The following is an 18,088-nucleotide window of genomic DNA, read 5'->3' as shown; positions in this document are numbered from 1 at the left end:
CACCCCCTTCGCCCTGAATCCCACCCAAGTGGCTGTTTGTGGCGCCATCTTGGTTCCTTGCCCCGCTCCATGCCTGCCTAGGCCTGTGTTCGTGCTGCTTATCTACCTCACCCTTCTCTTTGTTTCTCTTTTGTTCTGCGCTCTCCCCCCGACTCCTCTCCCCCCCTCCCCCCCCCCACAGTCCCTGTTCCTCTGTACCCCCCGCTGTGTTCTTGCCCCCTTCTGCCTTGCCTCCCCTCTCTGTGCCAGGCGCTCCCTCTCCCCTGAAAAGCGTGTCGTGGCCCTCCTTTCTTCCTGCCCTCCCGTGTTAGCCCTCCTCGCTAGCACGGTGGCCCCCCTCCCAGTACTTGCCCTGCTCTGATCCTGTTTTACCTTACTTTTGCTAGCCCTTGTCTCACCCTCCTGTACACCTTTCTCACCCTCATTCACCTTGCTTCACTCCCCCCCATTGCATTGAGAGTTGGAACGAGCCTGGGAACGAGTTAGCACAGTCCCGCGCAACACGTGTGTACGGTTCGTGAACGTATTGTCTCTGTTTGTGGTCTGCCCCCAGCTCTTTGTTACGATTCTTCCTTTCTTTTCCATCCTCGTCGCTTTCATGATGGCCGTTGCGGCTGTCCCTTCCCCAGTTTGTTCGCTCTCCTCCGCTGCCGCTAGGGTGTTAAAAAACAGCTCCTTCCCCTCAAATGTTGCCCAGAGTTTGGCCGGGAATAACATCCCAAATTTCACATTACTTTTGGAGAGTGCTGATTTGGCCCTGTTGAATTCAGCCCTTCTTTTAGCCAGGTCCACCCCAATGTCCTGGTGTACCCTGATGATCTTCCCTTCCCACGTGCTCGATTTTGTCTGCCGAGCCCACTTTCGGATTTTTTTCCCCTGTCTTGGAAGCTGTGCAGGTTCATGATAATCGCTCTGGCTGCTCCCCGGCTTTGGGCCTGGGTCGGAGCAACCTGTACGCCCTGTCGATTTCTGGGGGGTTTGGAAATTTCTCCCTTCCCACGAGCTTGCCCATCATTTGGGTGGCGTAGCCTGTTGGGTCTCTGCCCTCCATCCCCTCTGGCAGACCCAATATTTTAACATTCTGCCGTCTAGACCTATTTTCCTGGTCCTGCACTTTCCCTCTTAGGCTCCACTGGGTCGTTACTAGCCTTTTCACCTCGGTTTACTGAGTTACCATCCTGTTGCTCTGGTCCGAGGCGGCCCTCTCCAACTCCTGAATCGTTTTCTCCTGCGCCTCCACCTTCCTTTCCAGGCTATCAATGGCTCACTGCATTTTGTCCATTGTCTCCGCCAGCATCTCCTTCATCATTGTGTGGAGCTCCGTCCTGAGTGCCTCCTTCATGGCCTTTGTCTCCGTTTTTATCTCCTCCTTTATGGCGTTTATTTCCGTTTACAGCACGCTTCTCCATTCCTCCCCTTGTGCTGGGATGGTCGCCGCGTCCTGTTCCTGTTCCGCTGCTCGACTCGCCAGCTTTTCCGCTCCCTGGTTCGCCTGAACCTCCACCTCACCCCGTGGGGTCGTCTGCCTGTGCGGCCACAACTGCTTTTTTCCTTCACCTTCGCTGCTGCTCCTTCTTACACCTCGCTGTCCCCCTGATTTATTATTATTTGCAGGCATATTTCTGTTATGTGCCTTTCTCTTTTTTGCCTGGGTTTTGGTGCGAAAAAGAAATTCTTTATTTTCTTCCCCCCATAAAGAAAAACCCTTTTAAAAACGAATTTTCTTTTTTAGAAAGTTTTTTTTAAAAAGAAGTTTTTTAAATTTTCAGGAGAGAGGAAAAAAAAGGTTGAATAAAATAAATCTATTATTTTGTTTTTGTTTTATCCTCTCCGTGCTCCGACTTTCAGGCAGTTTCTTGTTGCGATCCCCACTCCTCCTCCACGTGCTGCAAACCGGGACCAGTTTCTCCTCTTTTTCTTTCTCCTCAGCTCCGTGGAACGGAGCATGGCGCCTGGGCAGGGCAAGGGAGGCAGGGATAATTTCGCGGGACTCTAAGTTTTATTTTTAAAAACCCACCAGGAAAACCCCAGAGAAAAGCCGCGATTTTGTGGATCTGCAGCAGCCTCTTTGCTGCGGCCGCTTCGTTCGCGATCGCCACCGGCAGTCTCCACACAAACCCTTTGTTATTATACATTAAATATGCCGACAGAGAAGAGAGAAGAAAACCGTCAGAGTGGTTTGAAGGAGCTGGCAACCTTTGACCAAAAATGGGTGCAGGATCAGACTGGGACAGTGGGTAGCACACAAGCATCATAGGAGGGGGGGAATTAGCTGGGGTTCGGGAAATGTGTGAGATGGGTGCAAGAGCTGAAAGACAGGTGGGCTGGGGTGGTGGAGCATAGGGAAGGTGATGACATGAATGTTTGAGTTCTGACATGTTTTGCCAATGAACGTTCATTGAAAACTTGAAGAACCAACACCTCTCGGAGGGAACACAAGAAGAAAATAAATCAACGTTCATTTTACATTCGACAAGTTTCCAGAAATGAAAGCTAAATGGCGAAACCATTCAATTCAAGATGTATGGTTTGCAGAGCTGAGGTATGCTGGGACCTGGGAGAGAGAAAAGCGATGTGACGATGAGGACAGATATCTGGAGCTTTAATAGGGGCTGGATGGACAGGGGCTGGTTTAACACAGTGGGCTAAATTGCTGGCTTGTAATGCAGAACAATGCCAGCAGCGCGGGTTCAATTCCCATCCCAGCCTCCCTGCACAAGTGCCGGAATGTGGCAACCAGAGGCTTTTTACAGTAACTTCATTGAAGCCTATTTGTGACAATAAGTGATTATTATTATTATAATAATAAAGGCACCGACAGTGATTCATTTCTTCGTGATAGCCTCTGACAATGGAACGGAACCCACTTGATCCCATCCACTGTGCAGTACTGAACCCACCATAGAACATAGAACAGTACAGCACAGAACTGTAAGGCGAACCCACTGAACACTGAAGGAACTTTAGAATCCACAGCTGCAACAAATAAGCAGTACATAACAAAAACCAAAGGCCATCAGGCTTGTTCCCTCCACAGACCAGGAACAAGGCGGTGCAAATTCGATCCCCACTCCAAAGGCTCAAACACATAACCCAGGCTGACACTCCGAGTGCAGTACTGAGAGAGTGCTGCACTCAGTGGTGCCAAAACATTAAGCCAAGGGCCCTTCCACCCCCTCAGGTGGGTGTGAAAGATTTTGCAGCACTACATCAAGAGGCGAGTGTGCAAGACGACATTTATCCCTCAATCGACATCACTTAAAAACACAGACCAGCTGACCAATCATCGCAGTAGTATGTGTTGCTTGTGTCTTGTAATTTAATGAATGGCTGATTTCAGGCCTGCCAACAACCTGCAGGTTTCCAATGGGAAGGAACGTGCACTGCTCGTTCTCCTATAGTCCTCCCATTAAGTCTCCCAGTACACTGCTGCTATCTATCCTCCTAAATAGAATAGTGGGATACAGACTCAGAAAGTGTGGAAGGTTTGAGGTTACACAGATAGCCTGGCCAGCACAGGCTTGGAGGGCCGATGGACCTGTTCCAGTCCTGTACTTTTTTTGATTCATTGATTGCAATTAAGAGAGAACTTGTATTTATGTAGTGCCTTCCAGCACCTCAGCACATCCTTATGCACTGAAAAGACAATGGAGCATTTTTCAAGCATCGTCACTGTAGGAGCACAGGAAACATGACAGCCAATTTATGCACAGGGAGCTCCCACAGACAGCAAAGTGATACAATCCAGATATTTCGTTTTTTGTGATGTTGATTGAGGAATAAGTATTGACCAGGACACCGGGGAGAGCTCCCCTGCTCTTCTTCAAAATAACTTTCCCTCCCAACTGAGAGTTTAATGACTCATTGAAAAGGTGGCTCCACCGACAGTACAGCATCTGCTCAGTACTGCACTGGGAATGTCAGCCTGGATTTTGCACTCAAGTCTCAGGAGTAGCAATTGAACCTACAATTCCGTCTCAAGAGGGCTGCCCACTGAGGCATGATCAAAGTTCACTGCTTGAAAGGTGTAAGGAAAAAAATCAGAACATACACACACCCACAAACACAGGCACACACAGTTACCTCTCCCAGTTTAACCATTATCAAATAACCGGCATTCCCTGAGACAACTTGAACTGGGAAGAAGAGAATAAAACTTCACCCCTTACCTTGTGATGTTGCATTGAGCCATCGGTGACAAGGGGTCTCCTTGTAGAGGGACAGTTATCCTCAGCCCCGGGTCCTCTTTCGGCAACCTGCAACCCTCGTACTGTGCCGATTGTCGCCATGACAACGGAGGTAGCTGTAGGGTTCCGGATGAGCGTCTCTTCACCAGGCCGAACATGGACGGTTGGCCCGGCGACAGCAGATCGAGTGAATCTCTAATTCTCTGAGGAAGGCGAAAAAGTAAAGGACAAAAGTTTAAGAAACTGGGGAAAACTATGACAGAAATGGTTCAATTTCTAATGGTGGGGGGTTTGCGGGGGAGAAAGCTTGACACAACCAATTTCTTTGCAAGCGTTTTCATTGTTCGCAAACACGTACGGTAGTGCCAATCTCATCAAACACACCCGAGCATACAAACACTCAGCCATAAAAACCAAAAGTTACGAAGATGTAAATGGACAAATGTACAACCATGCAGGCCTGTGAACATGTAAATATTGGAATGTATGACTAGACAAAATAAACAATCACATGACCTTTTCTTTGGTTATATTGGTTGAGGGATATTGAGGTGAGGAAGACACAATTTCCTGGCTCCTCTTTTGGAGTCGTGTTGTGGGATCTCTTACATCCATTCAAGAGGGCAAATGGAAAGTTGGTTTATTGTTTCATCCAAAAGACCGCATCTCCAACTGTAAAGCACTCCTTCAGTGTTGCCCTGGGAAGGTCAGCCTGGATTAAGGGCAGAAACCTCTGAATTGGGGCTTGAAAACAATCTTTTCTGACTCAGAGGTCAGAGAGAGGGCGCTACCGACTGAAGCAGAGATGAGAAGGCGAGGGCACACTGTGGACTAGTGGTCAAATTACACCAAGTTTAGGGGTGAAAGGGTGATGGATGAAGGAAGGGAGAGGACCAATGGTACAGCAAGAATGAGTTAGACTGGCAGTGGCCTGCTGTGAGACTGTTTTGCTGCCCCATTATTTGGCCTCCCTGATTGAGAAACAGAGGACAGATTCACTCCGGGCGCAATGGGTGAATTGGGCTCAAGCCCCAAATCCCGCTCCCCGCCGGGCAGATCGCAAGTCACCCAACTCGCTCCGCCTTCCACAATCTGGAAGATCCGAATATTTAACTGAGCCATAACCCAGACCAGATTCACCTGGTGCTGGAACTCACTGGCTGCGCCTGGGAGACCTCGACAGGGCACCATTTAGTACTGGTTCAATGCTAGGCTCAGCCTGATTCAATTTAAGGTGGTCCACAGGGTGCACATGACTGTGGGCCGGATGAGCAGATTCTTTGAGGGGGTGGAGGATAGATGGGGGCTCTGTGCGGAGGGTCCTGCGAACCATGCCCATATGTTTTGGCATGTCCAAGGCTGAGGGGTTTCTGGCAGGGGTTTGCTGACGTTGTGTCAGAGGTGTTAAAAGTGAGGGTGGTACCGAGTCCAGAGATGGCAATCTTTGGCGTGTCTGAAGATCCGGGAGCCCAGGGGGTGAGAGAGGCCGATGTCCTGGCTTTTGACTCCCTGGTGGCCCAGAGATGCATCCTACTAGGATGGAGGGACTTGGAACCCCCAAGTCAGGGGTGTGGGTTAGTGACATGGCGGGGTTTCTCAGACTCGAGAAAATTAAATTCGCCTTGAGGGGTTCGCTGCAGGGGTTTTCTCGGAGGTGGCAGCCGTTCATCGACTTCTTTGAGAAAAATTAAGCTGTGAGCGGGGAGGGGGAGGGGGGGGAGGCATGGGGGGGACGATTAAGGGCAGGAGAACCAACGGAAGTGGGGCTGGGGAAGTGGGCACTGTCTGTGTAAGCCATGTTGGCTGGGGTTTGCTACTGGGAGGATTGTTGGTTATATTGTCTTGTTTTGTTCTTGTTGCAATTTGATGTTTAAATTGTTAAAATTATAAATGCCTCAATAAAATATTTTCTAAAAAAAAAAGTACTGGTTCACACAAATGTGAAGCAATCATAACGGCACCTGGGGGGGTCTCCTAAGCCATATGGGGGGGGGGGCACAGTGGTTAGCACTGCTGTCTCACAGCGCTGAGGACTCAGGTTCGATTCTGACCTCGGGTGACTGTGCAGAGTTCGCACATTCTCCCCGTGTCTCCTCCAAGTGGGTTTCCTCCAAGTGCTCCAGTTCCCTCCCACACTCCAAAGATGTGCTGGTTAGGTGGATTGGCCATGCTAAATTGCCCCTTAGTGTCCAAAGGTTAATAATAATAATAATTTTTATTGTTACAAATATGAAGTTACTATGAAAAGCCCCTAGTCGCCACATTCCGGTGCCTGTTCAGGTAAGCAAGTACATGAACGGGTTGTGTGAAATTATGGGGCTAGGTGGAATTACGGGTTACGGGTTATGTGGTTTACGGGGTTAGGGCAGGAGTGGGCCAAGGTAGGGTGCGCTTTTGGATTGTCAGTGCAGACTCGATGGGCTGAATGGCCTCCTTCTGCACTGTAGGAATCTATGGAATTACCTGTGGAATTTATCTATGGAATTCCCTGCTCCAGTGAAGCAGTTGAGGCTCCTTCATTAAATGTTTTCAAGATAAAGATAGATAGTTTTTTGAAGAATAAAGGGATTAAGGGTTATGGTGATCGGGCCGGAAAGTGGAGCTGAGTCCACAAAAGATCAGCCATGATCTCATTGAATGGCGGAGCAGGCTCGAAGGGCCAGATGGCCTACTCCTGCTCCTAGTTCTTATGTAGGGGTTCTCTGGTTGGGGACAGGGCTGGGTGGTGCCTGGGTGGCACTGCCAGGATGACAGGGGTACTGGCAGAGTGCCAGGTTGGCAGTACCAGGGTGCTCAAATGCCAGGGGGGGGGGGGGGCCTTGCCAGGTAGGGCCGGATAGTGAGGGGATTCCTGGGGGCCTCCCCATAGTTGAGGGGTGAGAGGGGGAAGCCTGGAAGAGCGGTGGGGAAATTGGGACTGCCGAACAAAATGGAGCCTCGATATATGAGAAGCCAGGAAATGCCTCTAAGCGCGGCCTGGCTGGGGAGAAGCTCCTGAGGATAAACATAATGGCAAAGTGCCAGTGGATAGCGGGCGGTTTCTTGGTTCTGCAGTTAACGGCCAGTCAGCAGAGTTCAACTGGAGTCTGCTGAATCACGCCCAGAGACTGAGTCACCAAGTCACAAATAACTGCAATACGTCAAAAACTCTGTTCTGAAGAATGAGATTCATAGTCATCAATCACATGATGATGGAGCTGCCCACACATTGTAACTCGGCACATAACTGAATCACCTGTAGACAAAGCTATAATTCCTGTACTGCAAGTAGATTAGAGGGTTCAAATAATCAATAAAATCATCAAGTTGGAGTACTGAAACAATTTAAAAAGAGAGATTCGGAGGACAAAATCAAATGGGCAACTAAGTCTTGAAACAGACTTTGGGTGCAAATATCTGGATAAATTTCTAAGTGTGGTAGCGAGCGGGAATTGCCGAGAGCTTCCCGGCGCTCAGCCCAGCGAGGCCAGCAACGCTATTCAACGTGAATTGGAATTTTAAAGAGGCCTCACGGGCTTCTCGCCGCAAATGAAGGCTCGCCAGCTGATTCGCCGGGACCGCGCTTGCCAGCCCCCCACTAACAAGGTCGAGCAGCACTTAAGCTGCACTTGCTCAGCCAACCCCAGCCAGCTCGCAGCAATGGCGCCCAGGAGACCAGCTCCAAGATTCGGGGATGCTGAACTGGGGAGGCTGCTGGTTGCCCTGGAGGCCAGGAAAGATGTCCTGTTCCTACGAGGGTCCAGAGAGTCAACGACAAGGCAGCCAGTGCTGCCTGGGATGAGGTGTCAGCTTGGGGAGTGTGACCAGGAGGACTGGCCTCCAGTGCATCGGGCAGCACGAGTGAGTAGACACCAACGCTGCCCCCCCCCCCCCACCAAGGGACCATCCACCCCCCCAATTCCCTTCAATACCCCCCAACCCTCCTCCACCCCTCCTCCTTCAATCCCCCTAACCCTCCTCCACCTCTCCTCCTTCAAACCCCCAACCCTCCTCCACCCCTCCTCCTTCAATCCCCCAACCCTCCTCCACTTCCTCCACCCCTCCTCCTTCAGTCTCCCCAACCCTCCTCCGCTTCCTCCACCCCTCCTCCTTCAATCCCCCAAACCTCCTCCACCCCCTCCCCCTTCAATCCCCCCAACCCTCCTCCAATTCCTCCACCCCCCCCCCCCCTTCAGTCTCCCCCAACCCCCACTCCCACTACTATGAACCACAAGTGTGGCTATAAATGCTCCCTATGTGTCCCCTCAGGAAAAGCTCTTCCATAATCGTCAGGAGAGGGCCCAGACTGGCGGAGGGGTGCCGGACTTCAGAATCTTCACCTCATTCGAGGAGCGGACCTTGGAGGTGACCGGGGTGGCCGAGGACAGATCGGTCATCCACGCGGAGGTTGGCGGACGCCACAGAGGTGAGGGACCACTGGGCCCCAACCAGAGGACCAGTAAAATGTGAGTTGTTATTGCCTTACTGACTGACCCATCCCTGCCACTGACCACATGTTCATTCTCCTGCAGGTCCTCAGCCGACAGCACCATCCTGGGCAGCCCATCCTGGGAAGCAACCTCTCCTGCCTCCCAGGAGACCACCTGATGAGAGCTCCGAGGACGCCACCGTTATAGTCGCGGCACAGCTGTCATCCCCACCCTCTACCAGCGCAGATACATGCACCTCGGTGGGAAATGTTAGGGGACAGGCCTCTGGGGTGCAATCTGGTGAGCACCACACTGCTGCTGATGTAGATCAGGTGGAGGTGGGAACTCCCAGGTGAGACAGCAGTCGGAGATCTGCTGGATCCCAGGACCCAGCTGGGTCCTAGCCTGATGCTGAGCCTGTGGAACAGAGGTACTTGGAGCTGATGGAGACGATAGGGAGCAGCCGGGACATTCAGAGGGAGATGTCAGCAACTTTCCAGCAGATCCATAACCGATTGGAGGGGTCCCAGAGGCTTGGGGCGCAGGAGGTCACCGGCAATGCGTGGCACCGAGGCCATCACTGCTAGGATGGCGACCGCAGTGGAGAGCCTGGTGCACAACATCAGCACCATTAGACCAGGTGCCCAAAGCGTCGCGGAGTTGGTGACAGCCATGGCTGAGGGTCATGGCAGGAGGTCCGCCTCGCTAGGGGATGTCACCCAGTACCAGGCTGGCCTTGATGAGGTTTTCTGGGACATGCCCCGCTCACAGATGGGAATGGCTGAGGCGCTGCTGTGCTTGTCCCAGTCACTGAGGAGCATTGCCGAGGGCATTGACGCGATGGTGCAACCATGGGGAACTGCCAAGGCTGGCAGAGCCAGATGATGCTGGGCAGCTGGGGCTTGAACCAGCTGCCCCTCCATCTCAGGGTGAACCTAGGTTCTATGGACACCGACCAGGAGGAGGGGGCGCTTCGTGCCAACCCGGACCCATCCCATGGAGTGGCGATGGTGGCCAACAGCTCCCCCGAGCTCCATCCCTCTGATGCAGCCGCATCTCGGGGTCAGCACACGGGACAGGGTGGCACGGCTGTACATGGGCCGCCGACAAGTGAGCCGGGGCCCTCCGGCACCAGAGCCCCCAGAGGATGCCTGCCAGGGACATCGCAGGCCACGGGATGAGGTAAGCAGCTGGCTGCCTCCACCTCAGTAGTGGTCGACCTAGGAGGGCCAAGTACGTTGAGGATCACTGAGGGCACCGGGGGAGGGAGGTGGGAGGAAGGGGGGTAGCACCATCGGGAGTGGGGGATTGTAACACACATTAAACATCTCTTTGCACAACCAGTACAATGCCTCTGTCACTTTCTTCCACAATGCGGGATGACCTTGTGACCCTTTGCCCATCTCTTCAGGCACACTCCCCCCCCCCCCCCCCCCCCGCCAACTCCCTGTGGACTCACCCACCCTCCAGCTGTGGACATGCGCCTGCAGCTGTGTCCCATCCCCTGGGTGTTAGATGTTGGCTGCTGCGTGTGTGGTGGTGCCTCCCGCAGTGTTCAAGCAGAGCGTCCGGGCATCAAAGTGCGTTGGGATGTGAAGCAATGAGCTCCACCAGCTACATGGCCCACCCACCCACGGGAATCCACTTGGCATCTGTGAAGTGCTCACTTAACCAAGTTTGCCAATTCCCTATCAGCAATAGCCTTCAGCCGCATGGTCCGAGGCTTTAGCTGTCGATAAGGGTTAACGGTGGTGGATGGTCAGTGGGGCAGACTTGGTTGGCAAGGGTTGTCCCTGGAAGATGCACACGATCCAGGGTTTGGCATAGTGGTGCCACGCGCGGTTGCCCATTGGTTACTCCCCAATGTCCCCCCCACCCTCCTATGATGGCCTAACTCTGCGGAATGTCCCCCACCACCAGCCGAGGGTCCCTCACCTCCCCACTGAGCACTGGGGTGGCAAGCCCAGCGCCCCCGGGCTCGTTGCCTGTGAGCAAAGATGGCCACTCACCTCCTCAGCTCCCCACGGAAGCCCTTCGCCAGGTTCAAGTTTTTAAGCATGAGCACTTGGTGCAGAGCCGCTGAGTGATGGGAGGCCGTTGGATATGGGATGACTTGCGTTAATTGTGATAATTGGTTTCTTGCCTCGCTACGGCGTGACCCCGATTTTGCCTATGGGAACGGGCCGATTGCATCACAAACAGTCTGGCGGCTGGCTGGTTTCTTGTTTTTGGCTTCTCCCGCTATGCACTGGCCTTGTTTTGCGCGAACGAGAGCGTAATGAGGCCGGAGAATCGCATCCTTTCTATTTAGAGGTAATGGGAGGCAAACGTGCTTCGAAATTGGGCGTGTGTGTGCGCACGTATAGCTTTACGCGAATGGGTGTGTGTTTCACCATATCTGCAAATTTTGAAATTGGGCTCTGTGCCCACAAGTTCCGTAGTGGGTTGTGTCCCTGCCTCAGAGTCCCACCCCAGGTCGTTGAAGGTGTGTTCAAAACACGGTCAAACATGTTGAGTATCAACCTGCAAATCTTTCCGACACACAGCAATGGCATACGGTAAGAGTAACAGAAATTCCTGATCAGCCCTGTGATGGAAAGGACATTGGAGCCTGTATGATCACCAGGACGTTGGACTTGCTGAGTGAACCGTAACACACGACAAATACCAGCCACAGGTTCCTGTTGTTGATGCATTTTGAAACCTGGGGACCTTCCTCCCCAGGTTTGCAAAACAACCATTCACCACAACTATTTCCTATCCCTGATCTAATTTGCATTTTTACTTTGTTGAGAAGTCCAATATGTCGAACGTCATCTTTTGAAAATCCATGGGCGGGATTTGTCATCCCGCCAGTCTCGTTTTCCGGCGCGCCCCCACCGGCAGCGGGATTTTCCGTTCCCGCAGCCAGCCAATGGGGTTTCCCATTGAGGCCACGCCACGCCGTTGAGAAATCCGTGGATGCGTTGCCGGAGAAGCGGAGGATCCCGCCACCGGAGAATCCCACAGCATGTATACATCAACCACATTCCTCGTTCATCCTATTTAACAAGAAAGGGTTTCCAGTGACGGAGGGTTGATTCTGGATGGCACAGATTTAAGAACCAGAAGTGATACGAGGAAACATGTATTATTTGTGCGGTTGGTTGCTGTGATCTGGGAGGTGCTGCCTGAAAGGGGGGTGCACTCAGGTTGAAAGGAACTTTAAAAGGGAATTGGATAGATACTTGAAGAGAGGCAGGGACTAGGACCAATTGGATATCTCTGCGAAAAGGTCTGCGATGGGCTGACCAGCTCGCTTCTGAACTGTTCCGTTCTATGATTTTCACCATCTATAAGATGGTGCCAAGGACCTGAAAATCATTCATACCTCCTCAAAGATCCACCTTTCAACCTGCAACTACTGCCTTCTGAACCAGGTGACGATGGGGTGAACTGGCTCGTTTCTATTCAACTTCCTTGATCGGTCACCACCGAGGTTTCCCTTTCCTTTTCATGAGGATATGCCTTTCCAAATCCAAAAGTAAAGTTGCATAGTCCCAGATGACCATAGGCTGCTTTCCCCTTTGACTGGTAGTGGTTTAACCTGAGGATCACCACACCTCAGGCGAGGGGCAAGGTTGAGAAGGCGGGGCCTTCGTGAATAACCTCAGCCGGTACAGGGATTGCACCCGTGCTGCTGGCCTCGCTCTGCATCACAAACCAGCCAACTGAGCTAAACCGGCTAAGCTGTGAGCGATAGTCAGCCAATCAAACAAGGTTTTCTTGAGTTAACGAAAGAGACAAATTTTCGAACACTCAAACCAATTAGAAATAATAAAAACACAATGTCAAACAATTGGCCCTCATGTAGTCATTCGGGCCCACCCTCACACACAAACACACTCACCCACACAGATACAAACACACTCACTCACACACAAACACACACACAGATACAAACACACATACACAGAAATACAAACACAAACACACATACACAGAAACACATACACAGAAACACACACACAGAAACACACAGATACAAACACAATCACTCACACACACACACACACACACAGATACAAACACACTCACACATAAAAACACACTCACACACATCCCGTACCAGCCTCCCCGAGCAGGCGCCGGAATGTGGCTACTAGGGGCTTTTCACAGTAACTTCATTGAAGCCTACTCGTGACAGTAAGCGATTTTCATTCATTTTTCACACACAGATGCAAACACACTCACTCACACACACACTCACACACAGATACAAACACACTCACTCACACACTCACAAAAACACAAACACAATGAAGTTAAGTCCAATAAAAATAGTTAAAATAATATATGGTTGATTGTCATTGAGGTGTAGATGTTTAAATGCTGTGGTTGATTTGAATGAGCTGGTTTTGTGGATGTGGTCAGATGCAGAATATGTTGCAATTCTGATGAGATTTGAGTTTGGCAGGTGATTCCTAATAACCATGGAGCTGGATCCACTGGCCAAGTTGCGCTGGAGTGAGAGCTGGAGAATACTGGGAGAGGCTTGCAGCAAGCCTCCTGAAAGACTCCGCACTTCCCGGGGTTCTCCAAAGTCCAGCAAGACGTCGGAGTCGAAAGTCCGCCTCAAATAGCCAGGATCGAATGACGCTCGTGGAAGTAGGTTTTAAACTTACTTACGACCTATCTGTCTGGGATCCACCAGCCTCCCTCGATTCTCCAACCTCCTCAGGGAGGCTACAGCTGGGCGCCGATGATTGCTGGTCCATACAAACGTGGACCAGGTGGAACGGCACCCGGGGGGTCTCCCAGGCCATCAGAGACCGTTGGGTGGTCAGGGTAAGTGCAGGGTGACCTCTGGTCCTCCCCCTGCACTGCTAAGATGCCTGGATGGCACTGTCAAGCTGGCAGCAGCACTGCCTGGGTGTCAGGGTGCCACTGTCAAGGGTCAGGGTGAGCGGGGCCATGCCCATGAAACGAGGGTGGAGGGGTGGATTGAAGAGTGGTACAGTGCAGGGCAGGTAAGTAGGGACTTCAGGGAGGTGGGGGGGGGGGGGGGGGCTGATGGGGGGGGGGGTGATGTGTGGGGGTCCTTGAAAGGAGGTGGTGCTGTAAGGGAGCTTGGGGGGCCCGAAGAGGGGGGACCCCCAGGAACCCCATAACGGGGTGGCCTCACTTGGCAGGGTGTGGGGTAATGTCCATGTGTGTGGGGTAGTGTCCATGGGCACACTTTCAAAATGACGGCCCGATCTCGAGTTCAGCTCCCCAGTGTTAAAAAAACATCTAAGAGTGGGATTCTCCAGCTGCGTCCGCCTGGTGACTGGAGAATCCTGCCCCAGGTCAATGACCTTCTCCATTGTCCGCGTCTTGCCTGTGGCGTTCTTACAGCGGCGGGGTGAAAGAATCCGGCCCCAAGTGTGTTATTGGATAGCGGTGGGGAACTCTCCAGCAGAGCTTGTGAAAAACTCCGTGAAAAACCCACCACAAATGAACTTGGAATTTCTGGGGGAGAATTGCGTCCTTGGTTTCCGAACTGGGTAATGCACTTGTCCCAAAATAAAGAGAGCGAGAGGGCCCACTATTTAGCCAGCATCCTCTGCTGAAAAGTATCGTGCTGTGGAGATGCCGGCGTTGGACTGGGGTGGGCACAGTAAGAAGTCTTACAACACCTGGTTAAAGTCCAACAGGTTTATTTGGGATCACTACGCTTTCAGAGCGTAGCTCCTTCATCAGATGAGTGCCTGATGAAGGAATTACCTGATGAAGGAGCTGTGCTCCGAAAACATTCTTGCAATCTTGCTCCTGTTATACTTCAACCACTGTGTATTTCCAAGCAGTTTTTGGTGTGTCAGTCTGAGGCAGCCATTGTGTCAATATCCAGCAGTTTTGAATCTTAATGACCAGAATCTTTCCAAAATTGCACAATTGCTCAGGTGAGAAAATCAGTGTGAAGCTCAGTCTGTAGAGCTGGCTTTCTTGGCTATACTGACCAGCATTTTGTGCAATTTCAAAGGGAAATGAGATTTGCGCAGTCAGCTGGAGGGGAGAGGCTAAGAAAGCCGGCAACGACAGGATTCCCGGAACCCAATCCCCGATTTAAGTAAAAGGCAACTCCACTCCCTCACACCCACACCCCCCCCACTCCCCATCCCCCCCCACCCACCCACCCCCCACCCATCCCCCCCCACCCACCCCCCACTCCCCATATATCCCCCCACACACCACCCCCATCTCCCACCACCACCCCCCATCTCCCTCCACCCACTCCCACACCACCCCACTCCACCACCACACCCCCCACTCTCAGGGGGCAATGGATATGACCCCCCCATCCCCCAAATCCCCATCCCTCACCCCCCCATCCCCATCCCCCCAATCCCCAACCCCCTCCCCAATCCCCCAGACCCCCCAATCTCACCCCCCCACAATCTCTCCCCCCCACAATCTATCCCCCCAATCCCCCAGCCCATCCACCCCCAACATCCACAGCCCCCCCCCCCATCATCCCCCAGCCACCCCCAGCCTCCCCGTCATCCCCCCAGCCCCATCATCCGCCCAGCCCCCCATCATCCCCCCAGCCCCCCATCATCCCCAGCCTCCCCATCATCCCCAGCCTCCCCCATCATCCGCCCAGCCTCCCCATCATCCCCCCAGCCTCCCCCATCATCCCCCCAGCCTCCCCCCATCATCCCCACAGCCTCCCCCCATCATCCCCTCAGCCCCCCCATCCCCCCATCATACCCCCAGCCTCCCCCCATCATACCCCCATCATCCCCTCAGCCCCCCATCCCCCCATCATCCCCCCATCATACCCCCAGCCTCCCCCCATCATACCCCCAGCCTCCCCCATCATCCCCCAGCCCCCCCATCATCCCCCCAGCCCCCCCATCATCCCCCCAGCCCCCCCATCATCCACCCAGTCCCCCATCATCCCCCCAGCCCCCCATCATCCGCCCAGCCTCCCCCATCATCCGCCCAGCCGCCCCATCATCCCCCCAGCCTCCCCCCATCATCCCCCCAGCCTCCCCCATCATCCCCTCAGCCCCCCATCATCCCCCCAGCCTCCCCCCATCATACCCCCAGCCTCCCCATCATCCCCCAGCCTCCCCCATCATCCACCCAGCCCCCATCATCCCCCCAGCCCCCCATCATCCTCCCAGCCCCCCATCATCCCCCCAGCCCCCCATCATCCCCCCAGCCCCCCATCATCCCCCCAGCCTCCCATCATCCCCCCAGCCTCCCCATCATCCCCAGCCTCCCCCATCATCCGCCCAGCCCCCCCATCATCCCCTCAGCCCCCCCATCCCCCCATCATCCCCTCAGCCCCCCATCCCCCCCATCATCCCCCCAGCCCCCCATCATCCTCCCAGCCCCCCATCATCCCCCCAGCCTCCCATCATCCCCCCAGCCTCCCCATCATCCCCAGCCTCCCCCATCATCCCCCCAGCCCCCCCATCATCCCCTCAGCCCCCCCATCATCCCCTCAGCCCCCCCATCATCCCCTCAGCCCCCCCATCATACCCCCAGCCTCCCCCATCATACCCTCAGCCCCCCCATCATACCCTCAGCCCCCCCCATCATACCCTCAGCCCCCCCCATCATACCCCCAGCCTCCCCATCATACCCCCAGCCCCCCATCATGCCCTCAGCCCCCCATCATCCCCTCAGGCCCCCCATCATCCCCTCAGCCCCCCCATCATCCCCTCAGCCCCCCCCCATCTTCCCCCCAGCCCCCATCATCCCCCCAGCCCCCCCATCATCCCCCCCAGCATCCCCCCAGCTCCCCATCATCCCCCCAGCCCCCATCATCCCCTCAGCCCCCCCATCATCCCCTCAGCCTCCATCCCCCCAGCCCCCCCATCATCCCCTCAGCCCCCATTCCCCCAATCATCCCCTCAGCCCCCCCATCACCCCCCTCAGCCCCCATCCCCCCAATCATCCTCCCCCAGCCCCCCCCCCCCATCATCCTCCCCCAGCCCCCCCCCCCGTCATCCTCCCCCAGCCCCCCCCCCCCCCCCGGTCATCCTCCCCCAGCCCCCCCCCCCCCCCCGGTCATCCTCCCCCAGCCCCCCCCCGTCATCCTCCCCCCCCCCCCGTCATCCTCCCCCAGCCCCCACCCCCGGTCATCCTCCCCCAGCCCCCCCCCCCCCCGGTCCATCCTCCCCCAGCCCCCCCCCCCCCCCCCCCCGGTCATCCTCCCCCAGCCCCCCCCCCCGTCATCCTCCCCCAGCCCCCCCCCCCCCCCCCCCCGGTCATCCTCCCCCAGCCCCCCCCCGTCATCCTCCCCCAGCCCCCCCCCCGTCATCCTCCCCCCCCCCCCCGTCATCCTCCCCAGCCCCCACCCCCGGTCATCCTCCCCCAGCCCCCCCCCCCCCCCGGTCATCCTCCCCCAGCCCCCCCCCCGGTCATCCTCCCCTAGCCCCCCCCCCCCCGGTCATCCTCCCCCAGCCCCCCCCGGTCATCCTCCCCCAGCCCCCCCCGTCATCCTCCCCCAGCCCCCCCCCCCGTCATCCTCCCCCCCCAGCCCCCCCCCCCGTCATCCTCCCCCAGCCCCCCCCCCGTCATTCTCCCCCAGCCCCCCCCCCGTCATCCTCCCCCAGCCCCCCCCCCGTCATCCTCCCCCAGCCCCCCCCCGTCATCCTCCCCCAGCCCCCCCCCCCCGTCATCCTCCCCCAGCCCCCCCCCCGTCATCCTCCCCATCCCCCCCCCCCGTCATCCTCCCCCAGCCCCCCCCCCCGTCATCCTCCCCCAGCCCCCCCCGTCATCCTCCCCCATCCCCCCCCCCCGTCATCCTCCCCCAGCCCCCCCCCCGTCATCCTCCCCCAGCCCCCCCCCCGTCATCCTCCCCCAGCCCCCCCCGTCATCCTCCCCCAGCCCCCCCCCCGTCATCCTCCCCCAGCCCCCCCCCCCGTCATCCTCCCCCAGCCCCCCCCCCGTCATCCTCCCCCAGCCCCCCCCCCGTCATCCTCCCCCAGCCCCCCCCCCGTCATCCTCCCCAGCCCCCCCCCCGTCATCCTCCCCCAGCCCCCCCCCCCCGTCATCCTCCCCCAGCCCCCCCCCCGTCATCCTCCCCCAGCCCCCCCCCCCCCCGTCATCCTCCCCCAGCCCCCCCCCCCCCCGTCATCCTCCCCCAGCCCCCCCCCCCGTCATCCTCCCCCAGCCCCCCCCCCCCTCATCCTCCCCCAGCCCCCCCCTCATCCTCCCCCAGCCCCCCCATATCATCTCCCCCCATCATCCCCCAGCCCCCCCCAATCATCCCCCAGCCCCCCCCCCAATCATCCCCCAGCCCCCCCCCCCAATCATCCCCCAGCCCCCCCCCCAATCATCCCCCAGCCCCCCCATCATCCCCCAGCCCCCCCCAATCATCCCCCAGCCCCCCCCCAATCATCCCCCAGCCCCCCCCCCAATCATCCCCCAGCCCCCCCCCCCAATCATCCCCCAGCCCCCCCAATCATCCCCCAGCCCCCCCCCAATCATCCCCCAGCCCCCCCCAATCATCCCCCA

General features: G+C 56.0%; 1 protein-coding gene across 2 annotated transcripts in view; it reads right to left on the bottom strand.

Annotated features, from left to right (window-relative positions):
- Positions 1-18,088, bottom strand: part of LOC119952875 (cAMP-specific 3',5'-cyclic phosphodiesterase 4C-like) — a 392,881-nt gene that overhangs the window by 280,401 nt on the left and 94,392 nt on the right. For both annotated transcript variants that reach the window (XM_038776469.1, XM_038776470.1), the window contains one exon: positions 4,170-4,390. In XM_038776469.1, coding sequence (XP_038632397.1) covers positions 4,170-4,390 — 221 coding nt within the window. The remainder of the gene's footprint in view (positions 1-4,169; positions 4,391-18,088) is intronic.

Source organism: Scyliorhinus canicula, chromosome 18, assembly GCF_902713615.1.
Source record: "Scyliorhinus canicula chromosome 18, sScyCan1.1, whole genome shotgun sequence".
Taxonomy (NCBI): Eukaryota; Metazoa; Chordata; class Chondrichthyes; order Carcharhiniformes; family Scyliorhinidae; genus Scyliorhinus; species Scyliorhinus canicula.
Note: the sequence above shows the minus strand (reverse complement) of the source record. Positions and strands in the feature narration are given on the sequence as shown.